Raw genomic sequence first — 12,136 nt, 5'->3', positions numbered from 1 at the left:
TTGACGTGACACCAGTGCTGCCTTATTTGCCAGGAGATATTCCCCAGGTTGTTGAGAATGACAGTTGCAAAATTTATTGGAACATGCCATTTGCAACAACCCGGCGGATAGATCACAACAAACCTGATATTGTGCTCTTCGACAAGGCCACTCGTGACATTTATGTCATTGAGTTCTCGGCCCCGGCTGAATACAACATCTCAGCCAAAGAAGAGCACAAAAGACAAATATATCAGGATCTCCTGTTTGAAATTGGCAAACTTTACCCAGGTTACCGTGTCAAGCTTGTCGTCCTTATTGTTGGCGTCCTAGGAGGGATGAAACAGTCTTTTGTATCCTCACTTGCCAAAGTTCCAGCTTGCTCATCAAAAGCTGAGTTCTTGGCAGTTAGGATGCAGAAGGCTGTTTTACTTGGTTCTCTCCGTCTCTTAAGGGAAATGACTTTGGCCTGCTGTGATCACTAACCGCCTTGTTGTGCGGAGTGGTCCAGCAGTAACAGATGGAGCTCAGGCTGGGCCCTCGGAGAATCGGACTCCGGGGATAACCCCCTGAGCATTTAATAACAAAATAATAATAATAATAATAATAATAATAATAATAATAATAATAATATAATAATAATAATAATAATATAATATTATTATTATTATTATTATTATTATTATTATTATTATTATTATTATTATTATTATTATTATTATTATTATTATTATTATTATTATTATTATTATTATTATTATTATTATTATTATTATTATTATTATTATTATTATTATTATTATTATTATTATTATTATTATTATTATTATTATTATTATTATTATTATTATTATTATATATTGTCTAGACATTTTTATTTATTAATTATGAAATATATTTTAATAACATCTATATCCATAAAAATTCATCGGTATATTACAATTGAAAAAAAAAAAAAAAAAAAAATAAGATTTATAATTTAAGTTTTGTATTATAAGATTTATAGTAGTTAAAGCTATAAAATAATCAATAAAATCGATGCAATGTAAAGATACAGACGTGCCGTAGTGATTTATATTAGTAAAGAGCGCCGGGTCTTCTATTCAACTGAATTATTATTTATTCAGGACTTGCATTCATTCAGAGACGAGATAAAAATTAAGAGAATACCCTGAAGAATCAGTCTCAGTCTCACAAATTCAAAAGTCAATGAACAAAATTGAAAAAATTTATTACATTTATAAACACATTTTGATATATTTTAATTAGTTAATTATTTTTACTTTCGACAAATGTTGGATTACAAAAAGTTGTAGTTGCTTGTTTGTATAAAGGATTGTCACCCTAAAACATTAAAAATAATAATGTTTATATTTTTAATTATTATTAAATGAATTGTAAATTTTAAAAAAGTAATACAAAATAATACAAATCAAACTTACGCGTTCCCATTTAGCCATAGCACGCTCTTTTTCAAATTTAGCAAATTCACGATGATCGTGAACAATTGTTAGAATTTTCCATATCATTAAAATAACAAACCCCAGGAGAACTGTACTTAAAATAACACCAATTGCAACACCAACAAGGGGAATTGGTGAGAGTATTCCAGGACAATCTTTTGTTTCTTGAGCTGTTATTTTAAAAATTGAAATATCTCCACGATTACTTATTAGTTGATATTTAAATACAAAAGTACAACTATCATTTGTCGGTACACGACACATTCGTATACCTGCTTCGTGTTCACTCGAATTAACTTGTACTTTGTCAATTTTTTCCTTTAAATAAAAAAATTAAAAAAAGTCACCAATATTATATGATATATATATATATATATATATATATATATATATATATATATATATATATATATAATAAACAAATAACATACAATATTTATTTCATCATGACAATAATGATAGCAACCAGCATTACCAACTCGATCGTAACTATTGGAATCATATACAAGGCATTCAACACAATCCTTTAATTTATCACAATGTAATCCCGGACAAGTCTAAATACAAATAAAAAAAAAAATAAAATAAAATAAAAGTTAATAAAAATACAAGTGATTATTAAAATATTGCGTGTATGATTTAAATAATAATAATAATAATAATATAATTACAGGACAATCTTGACAAAAAGAACCCGAGTATAATACATCATTTTCAAGTTTACAATGACATTTTCCACAAATACAATCTCCGTGACCGCTACAAATTTCAGTATTTTTTCCAGGTGAAAAACATGTAGTATTATCGTGGCAGTCACAACTCTCTCCACTCCATCCAGAATAACAATTACATGAACCACACACACAGTCACCATTTCCACCGCAGAGCTTTTATACAAATATATATAATATTATAAGTGTGAAAATGAGAGTCAAGATAATAAAATAATAATAATAATGATAATAATAAATATAATTATAATGATATGGAAAAAGTGACCACGGAGTTGGTGTGAATAACGACCAATGACCACCACATAATGATAATATCCAACCAGTGAATAAGATTAAAAAAAAAAAAATATATATATATATATATATATATATATATATATATATATATATATATATATATATATATATATGATACATACCAGGCGATTACTACGTTTGCATGAAAAGTTATTACACTCGCAATATTTTCCGCTAAATTTTTCTAATGGATTTGGACGAACGTGACACTCACAAATACCACATTTACAAGTACCGTGATTACTACAATTGACAGTGTCATTAACTGATGCTCGACAGTCTTCTTTTACAATACCTTTATTATTTTCATTTGGTACTTTATCGTTATTTTCACTTTTATTATTGCGATCGTTGGCGATATTGTGACAATCACAATATTTACCGTAAAAATTTTTATCACATAAACAGACTCCGCAACTAAGAGATCCACTGTAATTACATTCTTCTGCATGTACTTTAAATCCCTTAACAATAAATAATAAAAAAAATTATAATACATATATAAAATTTAATTATTCCAGCCAGCAACTACTAATTTCAGATAAAAATTATTATTATTATTATTGTAATAAATAAATTACCTTATTGCCAGGTTTATCACAAGGACATTCACAAATTACTTTATATTCAATGATAAGACTTTCATTTAAACCTTCTGGTTTTATTTCAAATTTATTATACTCCGAATTACTCGATAATAAACATTCAGTAGCCTATAAAAATAAAATAAAACTCTAATAATTGAATTTAAATAAATTAAGGCAAAATTTTATTATTATTTTTATACCTTAATTACAACTTTAAACTCGACAACATCACCAAAACGAAGTCCTTGACATTTAGACTGTTCTTTCATTTGACTATCATTATTATCAACATAATCTTTATTATCAATTGTATTTAAACATTTTGAAAAATATTTAACATTTATATGTTGAGGTGCATTATCAATCATTTTCACTGACTCGACTAATTTCTGATGTATTAAAATAATATGTATAATTTTCTGTTATATACATTATAATATTATAATATTTATTAAAAAAAAAAAAAAAATTACCTCATACTCTTTTTTAATCAAGTTGATAACATTAATAGTATCATTTTTTTCGACTAAACCAATAGAAGATCCACTTAGACTCTGACTTAATAACTGATATGTATTATTTTTAGTACTTGGAACCGCAAATATTATATGAACATTGTGTTGACCAACTTTTCTATTTATTTGAGATATTGAAGGATAGTCTTGTAAAAGTGAATGAGTATAAAATCCCTTATTATCTAAATGACATTGACAATCATTTGGTTCAATTATTCCAGCAAGCTAAAAAAAAAAAAAAAAAAAAAAAAAAAAAAAAAAATTATATTAACAGCAATATAGTATAAATATTTATATATGTATATTAATTACTTTTCCATCGCCGGCTAAATGAAAACTAGCATCCGATGAATAAACAAGAAGATGTCGAGCTTTTTCTCTCCAACCAATACGTTTTGTGCAAACAATAGACTGCATTATTGCATCTAATCCACCCTCTGGTCCATCAAGATTACCCGAAATAGGAGCTGCTCGTACATTACTCTGTTAAATAATAATAAAAAAAAAAAAAAAAAAAAAAACAATAACTGTATATATAATTATTTCAATAGTATCACAGTTAAAAATGATAAATTATAATTTACCCGAAATGAATCTGAATCTTCTGATAAAGACATTTGATGCTTATAACCGTAAGGCCGCGCGCAATTAGTTTTTTTATTGTCTTCAATAAAATCACATGGTTTTTCTAATCTTAAAAAATAAAAAAATAACCGTAAGATATTAAACATGTAAAAATAAAAACAATATAAATTAAATTTACTTGATAGGCTGAGTATCAGTCATTGGTAAAGTAACTTTGTCAACAAAACTACCAAATCCAAGGCGAAAATTACTAGTTAAATTTCTCATAACACTCGCTAAATTAGCGCCCAACTCAGATAAATGTTGCCTGTAAGGTTGCATCGATGCTGAAAGATCCATTAAGTAGTACATGTCTACTGGATAATCTTCAGCTTGGGTATATCTTAATTTTAATGTATACTCTTCTCCTTAAATAATCATAAATCTAAGATTAAAATTAATTAATACATAAATATATAAAAAATAAATACACCTTAAAAAATTAAATACCTTTTCGAAGATAAAGTTTGATTTTTTGTGGCTGTATTTGGACTGGTTCTCGATTTTTTATTGATGACAGTGGAATATTTTTTTCAATAACTATTTTTGATGTTTCATTTATAATATTTGAAGGATCACACCATTGTTTATTAAATTTACTTGTTGTTATGCAACGAACTGACGGCTGAATATTTTTTTCCTTATCCTAAAAATTTTCAATAAAATTCTCTATCTAGATGAATTAAAATTTAAAAAATAAAAATAATAATAATAATAATAATAATAATAATAATAATAATAATAATAATAATAATAATAATAGAGTACTACCATAGGAGATGCACACCAAATACATGTTGGCGTCTGCAAACAACTGGAACACGTTTGTTGCACTGCACATAATTGTGCATTAATATTTTCTTGATCATATTCTACAACATTATTTTTATTAGTTATTGCAATTACTGAATAATGTTCTTTTAATGGATTTATAAACACTACTATAAATCCAAATATTATTAAATATTTTTTATAATAATACATAATTTTTAATAGAACGAGAAAAAATAAAGATAAAGAAATGTAATATAATAATCACTATCGAGTGTTGAAAGGATACTGCGGTGGTAAAGTTTAGTTTACATTATTCATAATAAAATATTATACGGAAATGATGCATACTTGATCTACGATACGCCGATAAGTCATCACTCTTTACTCTTTACTCTGATGTGACATTGTAAAATTGCGTCATCGCTTCGATAAATACCATTTACATATATAATGATATTACTCATTTTTTTAACATAAAAATCTTACAATGTAAAATTTTTATAAATATTATAAAAACGTTCAATGTTGAATTTTAATTAAATAAAAAAAAAAAAATTAATTTATTGTATAATTTTAAAAACTCTAAATATATATATATATATATATACCCTGATAGTCAGCGCTTTCTCAGTAAGTGTTGACTTCCAGCAGTTACGGTTAATTTATACATCAAGTTGGCGGTAATTCTTCTTTCAACAACAGTTGTAAGCAAATTGACGGAAATCTACGGCCGCAACTTGAATACAAGTTAACAATCAAACTTGTAATTAAATTTCCTTTCAACTTGACTACAATTTGAAGGAAATACTTGTACAGCAAGTTTTGACGTCTATTTGCAGAGTAAGTTATAGGTAACTAATAGGTAATCGCTCGCTTTGCCAACTCTTTCCGTCAAGTTTGCTTCAAATTGCGGACGTAGATTGACAGTAAGTTATAGGTAAGGTGGCTATCAGGGTATATATATATATATATATATATATATATATATATATATATATATATATATATATATATATATATATATATATAATGATTAATGAGTTACAAATAGTCAGTTAATTTATTAACAATTGGTATGAATAAATATGTTATCAACTAGTTTTAATAGTGATAAATAGGTGGCTCTAGTATACAACTAGATATAGTTGTTATTATATACTAGACTATATATTAAAATAATAATGATGTTATTTGCAAAGTAAAACTGATTCAATGATATTTATTAACTTATTTTTTTACATAGAAAAAGTACTTAGCGTCTAACTTTATATTTAGTCAGATCACAAACGAGATCCATAATAATAATAATAATAATAATAATAATAATAATAATAATAATAATAATAATAATAATAATAATAATAATAATAATAATAATAAGATATCACAATAATACCAAATCACGCAACAGCTATGGCGTATCAAAAGGCGGGAGAATTTGAGTGTGTGTGCGTGACTGTTTAGTAATCGAAGTGCGAGGGTTTCCCGCTCCTATGATTGGCGCTTTGGTTGGTCTAGTTGGACTTCTGGCCGTTAGTGGCGTGACCGAGGCGGCAGGACCGCGACATCCGCCACATAGAATTATTATTATCATTATTTATTATAAAAAACACGTGTTTATATATATATATTATAAGTTAAATTATTAAAGTGAAATATTTACTGTGATTGTTACTAAATATTACTATGTGGCCTAAAATAATAAACAATTTTAATAAACAATCAATATTAAAAAATAATTTAGTTATTGCAAAATATATAATTTTAACAACATCACGATATTTTTCAAATGACAATAATAATAATAATAATTTAGTTAAAGAAAATGAAAAAGAATTTTTAAAAAAAAATGATGATGATGATAATAATATTAATATATTAAATTTAATTAATGATGCGGCAAATTTTAATGAAATAACAAATACCAGTTGGTCAACTACACCGTATAATTCAGCTGGAGATAGAATAGCATTATTGTGTAATAATAATGAAAAAAAAAGAGAAAAAATAAATCCAGAGGATAAAACTGTTTTTATATTTCCCGGTCAAGGTACATTAAAAGTTGGGGCTGTTGAAAAATATTTAATCTATCCCCGAGTAAAAAAATTATTTGATATTGGTAATGAAATATTGGGATATAATATATTGGATATTTGTTTAAATGGACCACAATCAAAGTTAAATAAAACAGAATTTAATCAACCAGCAACTATTTTAACATCACTGGCAGCATTAGAAAAAATTTGGGAAGATAATTCATTTGCTACTGAAAATTGTATTGCCGCTGCTGGTTACAGTGTTGGTGAATTAACAGCATTAATATTTTCGGGAGCATTAACCATCGAAGATGGAATAAGATTAGCTGGTATAAGAGGTGCTGGAATGCAATATGCTGTTGATCAAGAACCTAATCAAGGAATGTTGACTGTTATTTCAAAGCATGACACTAAAATAAGTAAAGCTTGTCAAGAAGCTCGTAATTTTTCAATAAATTTAGGTTTATCGTTACCTATTTGCCAAATAGCTATTTATTTGTGCAATGAAACTAAAGTTTTAGCTGGTCATCAACAGACTCTTGAATATATTATTAATAATTCATATAATTTAAATTTTCGTAAGGTATTTAAATTACAAACAGTAACAGGTGCATTTCATACGCCTCTGATGAAACCAGCATTAAAATCATTTGTTAAAGCACTTGATGATATACAATTTCAAGAACCAAGAATACCTGTTTATTCTAATGTTACTGCTAAACCATATAGATCTATCAAAGACATTATTCATTTATTACCTAAACAAATAATTTCACCAGTTAAATGGGAACAAATAATTCATGAAATATATAAAAGACCAAAGGGCAATAATTTTCCACAAACGTTTGATTTAGGATCTAATGGAACAATGAAAACGATATTAAGAAAAATAAATTTATCAGCTTCTGATTTATGTACTTTTATATAATTATTATTAATATTTTTGTTCCATTAGGTATATTATTACAACAAATAACAATCATTTTTTTTTATAATAATAAACTATGTATTAAATTTAATAATATAATAAACACAATTTTTTTTTTTTACTAAATTATTATTTTTTAATTTTTTTTACATTTCATGCTTTCAAGTATACTGTTATTATAAGGTATATATATATATATATATATATATATATATATATATATATATATATATATATATATATATATATATATATATATATATATATATATATCATCAGTAATTATAATTTAAAGGCTACGAATATGTCTTGGTTTACGTACTAGTAAACAACAAGAAGATAATCCTAAACTGACTTTCGATAATTCAGACGCATTAAGTGATCTAGTCGGGAATTGGATTTTTTCAGCAAAAACTTGATAAGACAGTGGAATTTCATCTTCACTACGATGAATAAGAGTACCATTTACATAAATAACATTTACAGCTGCATCTTCTGGTACTGTCAGAGTTTGATAAGTGTACGTAGCTTCCCTTTCAATTCTCTGTGTTATTAAATATTAAATATTTACAATCATTATTATAGTAATATATAAACTATTATAATTATAATTAAACTACCTTTAATACTTGTTGTGATTCTTTACCGGCTCCAACACACATAACATCAGGACCAGCCATACTAACCAATCCTTTAAGTCGATAATTGTCTGGAACCTATTTAAATTATTGTTATTTTCATTTCATTTTTCACATTGTATATACTTTATGTGTATTTTTATTTACTTTTATTGGAACACAAGGATACTCTGGAAATGCAGCAGCAACTGCTCTAGCTCCAGCTTCATTTGTATACTGTCCAAGTCCAACGAAATATTCTCGACCTTGATTAAAATTATATTCCCCATTATTTTTTACTTCAATTTCAATATTTAAAAAAAAAATATATATATATATATATATATATATATATATATATATATATATATATATATATATATATATATATATATATATATATATATATATTAGTGTGTGTCAAAAAAATCGAATAATTTATTTTTGACTTTATACTCTGAAAAATAGGTTCGTAGACACCTAAAAAGAATTCTCTCCAAGTATAAGCTCTTAATTATAACGGAAGGTCCTCCGCTTTGCGGGTTTCTATTTTTTTCGAATAATCAGATAAAAAAAAATTTATATCTCGCTTCCAACTGCTTGGAAAAATATTCCGTGGCATAGATTTTGTGAGAAATTGAATGCTTTACAAAAAGGTCTCTTATGACTTTTCAAAACTCAACCGATTAAAAGATATTCATAGTTGAAGTTTGGCTATTTTAAGGAAAATATTCGTTTTTATTATGAATTTTATAAGTCGATGAAAAAAATTATTTCGGATTGCGGAACTCATGATTTTGTAGGAAATTTACTGCTCTACAAAAATGGTCTCTTATGATTTTTTGATTAAGTGAAGCCGTTACGAGATATTCATCGTCAAACATTAACGAATATCAATATTTCCAGTTTTTGATCAATAATTCGATAAATTTTAATTTAAACTATGAGTTTCAGGAAAATTTACATAAATTTGAGTTTCGATCGATAAAGAAATGTTATAAACAATTTTTTTAATATTGTTTTCAGTCTTGAGCTTGTTTGATTGCATTAAAACAAGAAATTAGAGCATTTTTTTCGACATATAGCCAATGATTAGTTTAATTTGAAGTGAATGACATATTTCTTTGTCAAATTTAATATGAAAAGTATTGAATCAAGTGAGAAACAACCAGTATTTAACTTTTTTATAGATAAATTTTTATTGAATTATCAATTGCAATATAATTGTCTATATTTTTAACATAACAGTACGCTATTACTATAAATAATTTCTTTTATTACAATTTGGGAATGTTTTTTGATGTTCTTTGACAACTTGCAATAAGTACTGGAATTGTTCTTCATTTTTGTCAAGCATTGATTATATTCACTGACTAATGCAACAGCTCGCTCTGCTGAATCATTGACAACTTTTAGTTGTTGAAAGTATTCTTTATTTTCGAGATAACTCTCATTAGTAGGCCATAATTCAACATCGACATCAAGAAAGTCATACGGTAGATCGAAGATTTTGAAAAGATTTAATGACTTTTTAGACACAAAGTCACTCAGAGTTCTCTGCGCCAATGAATTCAAATCTTTTTAGCAATTACAAATCTTTTAGCTTTAGAATCTGTACCTTCACGAGTATTAACAGCTTCAACAATACTTTTTTTACTTCTAATGGAACGCCATCGTCAAACAGTGATAAAATGGCAAGTTCATCGCTCAAATACCATAAGTGCGAAATCATTTTTCACACGTAGCTGAAGAAATCAAAGGATTGATATGTTTGTACTCCAATAAATTTTTCATAAACTGCAAGTCATGATAAGCAGCAGTTGTTGCAGAAGTTGATGAAAACCAAGCTTTTAAATACAATGTGACTATAAAAATACAGAAATGACGAAGACCATGCAATTCTTTCTGAGAGAGTTTGAATTCATCTCTGAATAGATACATTTTCAAACTATAAATGGCCTTAGCCATCCATCTAGCATGATGAACAGCACCAGGACGTTTTAAAGAAATCTTTTCTTGAGGCATTTCTCCAAGGAAAATCAATGATAATTCCAATAATTCTTTATCTAACTTATTATAACATTTCTTTATCGATCGAAACTCAAATTTATGTAAATTTTCCTGAAACTCATAGTTTAAATTAAAATTTATCGAATTATTGATCAAAAACTGGAAATATTGATATTCGTTAATGTTTGACGATGAATATCTCGTAACGGCTTCACTTAATCAAAAAATCATAAGAGACCATTTTTGTAGAGCAGTAAATTTCCTACAAAATCATGAGTTCCGCAATCCGAAATAATTTTTTTCATCGACTTATAAAATTCATAATAAAAACGAATATTTTCCTTAAAATAGCCAAACTTCAACTATGAATATCTTTTAATCGGTTGAGTTTTTGAAAAAGTCATAAGAGACCTTTTTTGTAAAGCATTCAATTTCTCACAAAATCTATGCCACGGAATATTTTTCCAAGCAATTGGAAGCGAGATATAAATTTTTTTATCTGATTATTCGAAAAAATAGAAACCCGCAAAGCGGAGGACCTTCCCGTTATAATTAAGAGCTTATACTTGGAGAGAATTCTTTTTAGGTGTCTACGAACCTATTTTTCAGAGTATAAAATCAAAAATAAATTATTCGATTTTTTTGCCACCTAATATATATATATATATATATATATATATATATATATATATATATATATATATATATATATATATATACCTGTACCTGTAAATAAAACATCTCCTCCATCCAATCGAGCACTTGTATCAGCTATTTCAATAAGCGAAATTTCTAGTTCTTTTTTCAACACTGCTCTAATAGTTTCAACCTAATATAATTAATCAATAATAATAAAAATAATCATCATTTTTAATTAGTATTATAATAATAATATAAATAAAATGATATACTTCTTTTATTCGAGTAGAATCAATCGGATGGGCAATTAAAGCAATACCATTGCATAGTACCGCAATATCTTCAACAAATCCACAAAAAGGTGCAGATTCATCAGCTGGCATTTCAACAACATCAATTCCAAGTTCTCGTAAAAGTTGTGCAAGCGCTAAATGTTGATTTCTAGCTTCCTCAACTATGACCTCGCCCTTGCTTTCTATTGCATTTGGTATACGACATAATATTGCGTGTGTATATCTGTGTAGCGGCATTATTTTTTTCTCTCTTTATATTCAACAATATACTTAAAAATTATAAAATTTTTAATTATTATTTATTGTTACACTTTAATTTTTATTAGCTTAATATAGTATAAAATGTATAATATTTTATCCAATTTTTTCAACTAAATATTTTATAAATAAATAACAACAGGAAATAATTAATTGATTAATTAATTAATTAATCAATCAATTTATTAAGTAATTGACCGAACATTTATGTACTCACTTTTTTTTTTTATATTATATATCTATTATTACTACAGAATATATAATATTTAATTACTACACAGACACTTAATAATTTTTAGTGAGTTTGCGATTTAAATGACAATGTCGACAAATGATTATTATATATATATATATATATATATATATATATCTAGATTACAGA

General features: G+C 26.1%; 3 protein-coding genes across 4 annotated transcripts; 1 reads left to right on the top strand and 2 right to left on the bottom strand.

The window, feature by feature from the left end:
• Positions 1-1,189: 1,189 nt before the first annotated feature.
• On the bottom strand, positions 1,190-5,279 carry LOC141536102 (integrin beta-PS). Of its 2 annotated transcripts, XM_074256354.1 has the most exons (13): positions 4,971-5,263; positions 4,650-4,845; positions 4,339-4,567; positions 4,160-4,268; positions 3,888-4,058; positions 3,534-3,800; positions 3,261-3,449; positions 3,055-3,186; positions 2,596-2,937; positions 2,114-2,329; positions 1,874-1,999; positions 1,422-1,760; positions 1,190-1,323 (listed from the first exon to the last, which is right to left on the bottom strand). In XM_074256354.1, the coding sequence occupies exons 1-13, from the start codon at positions 5,181-5,183 to the stop codon at positions 1,249-1,251; spliced, it is 2,604 nt and encodes an 867-aa protein (XP_074112455.1). In that variant the 5' UTR covers positions 5,184-5,263; the 3' UTR covers positions 1,190-1,248. The 2 variants fall into 2 exon arrangements, with proteins under 2 accessions (XP_074112455.1, XP_074112457.1); XM_074256356.1 differs by lacking the exon at positions 2,114-2,329 and having other exon boundaries at positions 4,971-5,279.
• A 1,089-nt stretch (positions 5,280-6,368) lies between these two features.
• On the top strand, positions 6,369-8,058 carry Beg (malonyl-CoA-acyl carrier protein transacylase beg). Its single transcript, XM_074256075.1, has one exon. It carries the CDS (start codon positions 6,660-6,662, stop codon positions 7,935-7,937), a length of 1,278 nt encoding a protein of 425 aa, XP_074112176.1. The 5' UTR covers positions 6,369-6,659; the 3' UTR covers positions 7,938-8,058.
• Positions 8,059-8,204: 146 nt separating this feature from the next.
• On the bottom strand, positions 8,205-12,118 carry LOC141535913 (N(G),N(G)-dimethylarginine dimethylaminohydrolase 1). Its single transcript, XM_074256077.1, has 6 exons — positions 11,972-12,118; positions 11,476-11,765; positions 11,291-11,393; positions 8,723-8,820; positions 8,558-8,653; positions 8,205-8,481 (listed from the first exon to the last, which is right to left on the bottom strand). The coding sequence occupies exons 2-6, from the start codon at positions 11,731-11,733 to the stop codon at positions 8,227-8,229; spliced, it is 810 nt and encodes a 269-aa protein (XP_074112178.1). The 5' UTR covers positions 11,734-11,765; positions 11,972-12,118; the 3' UTR covers positions 8,205-8,226.
• Between the last annotated feature and the right edge of the window lie 18 nt (positions 12,119-12,136).

Source organism: Cotesia typhae, unplaced genomic scaffold (assembly GCF_013202065.1).
Source record: "Cotesia typhae breed Kobodo isofemale line unplaced genomic scaffold, CoteBio_Ctyphae scaffold_152, whole genome shotgun sequence".
Lineage (NCBI taxonomy): Eukaryota > Metazoa > Arthropoda > Insecta > Hymenoptera > Braconidae > Cotesia > Cotesia typhae.
The sequence above is the reverse complement of the archived record's forward strand: the minus strand, read 5'-3'. Positions and strand labels throughout refer to the sequence as shown.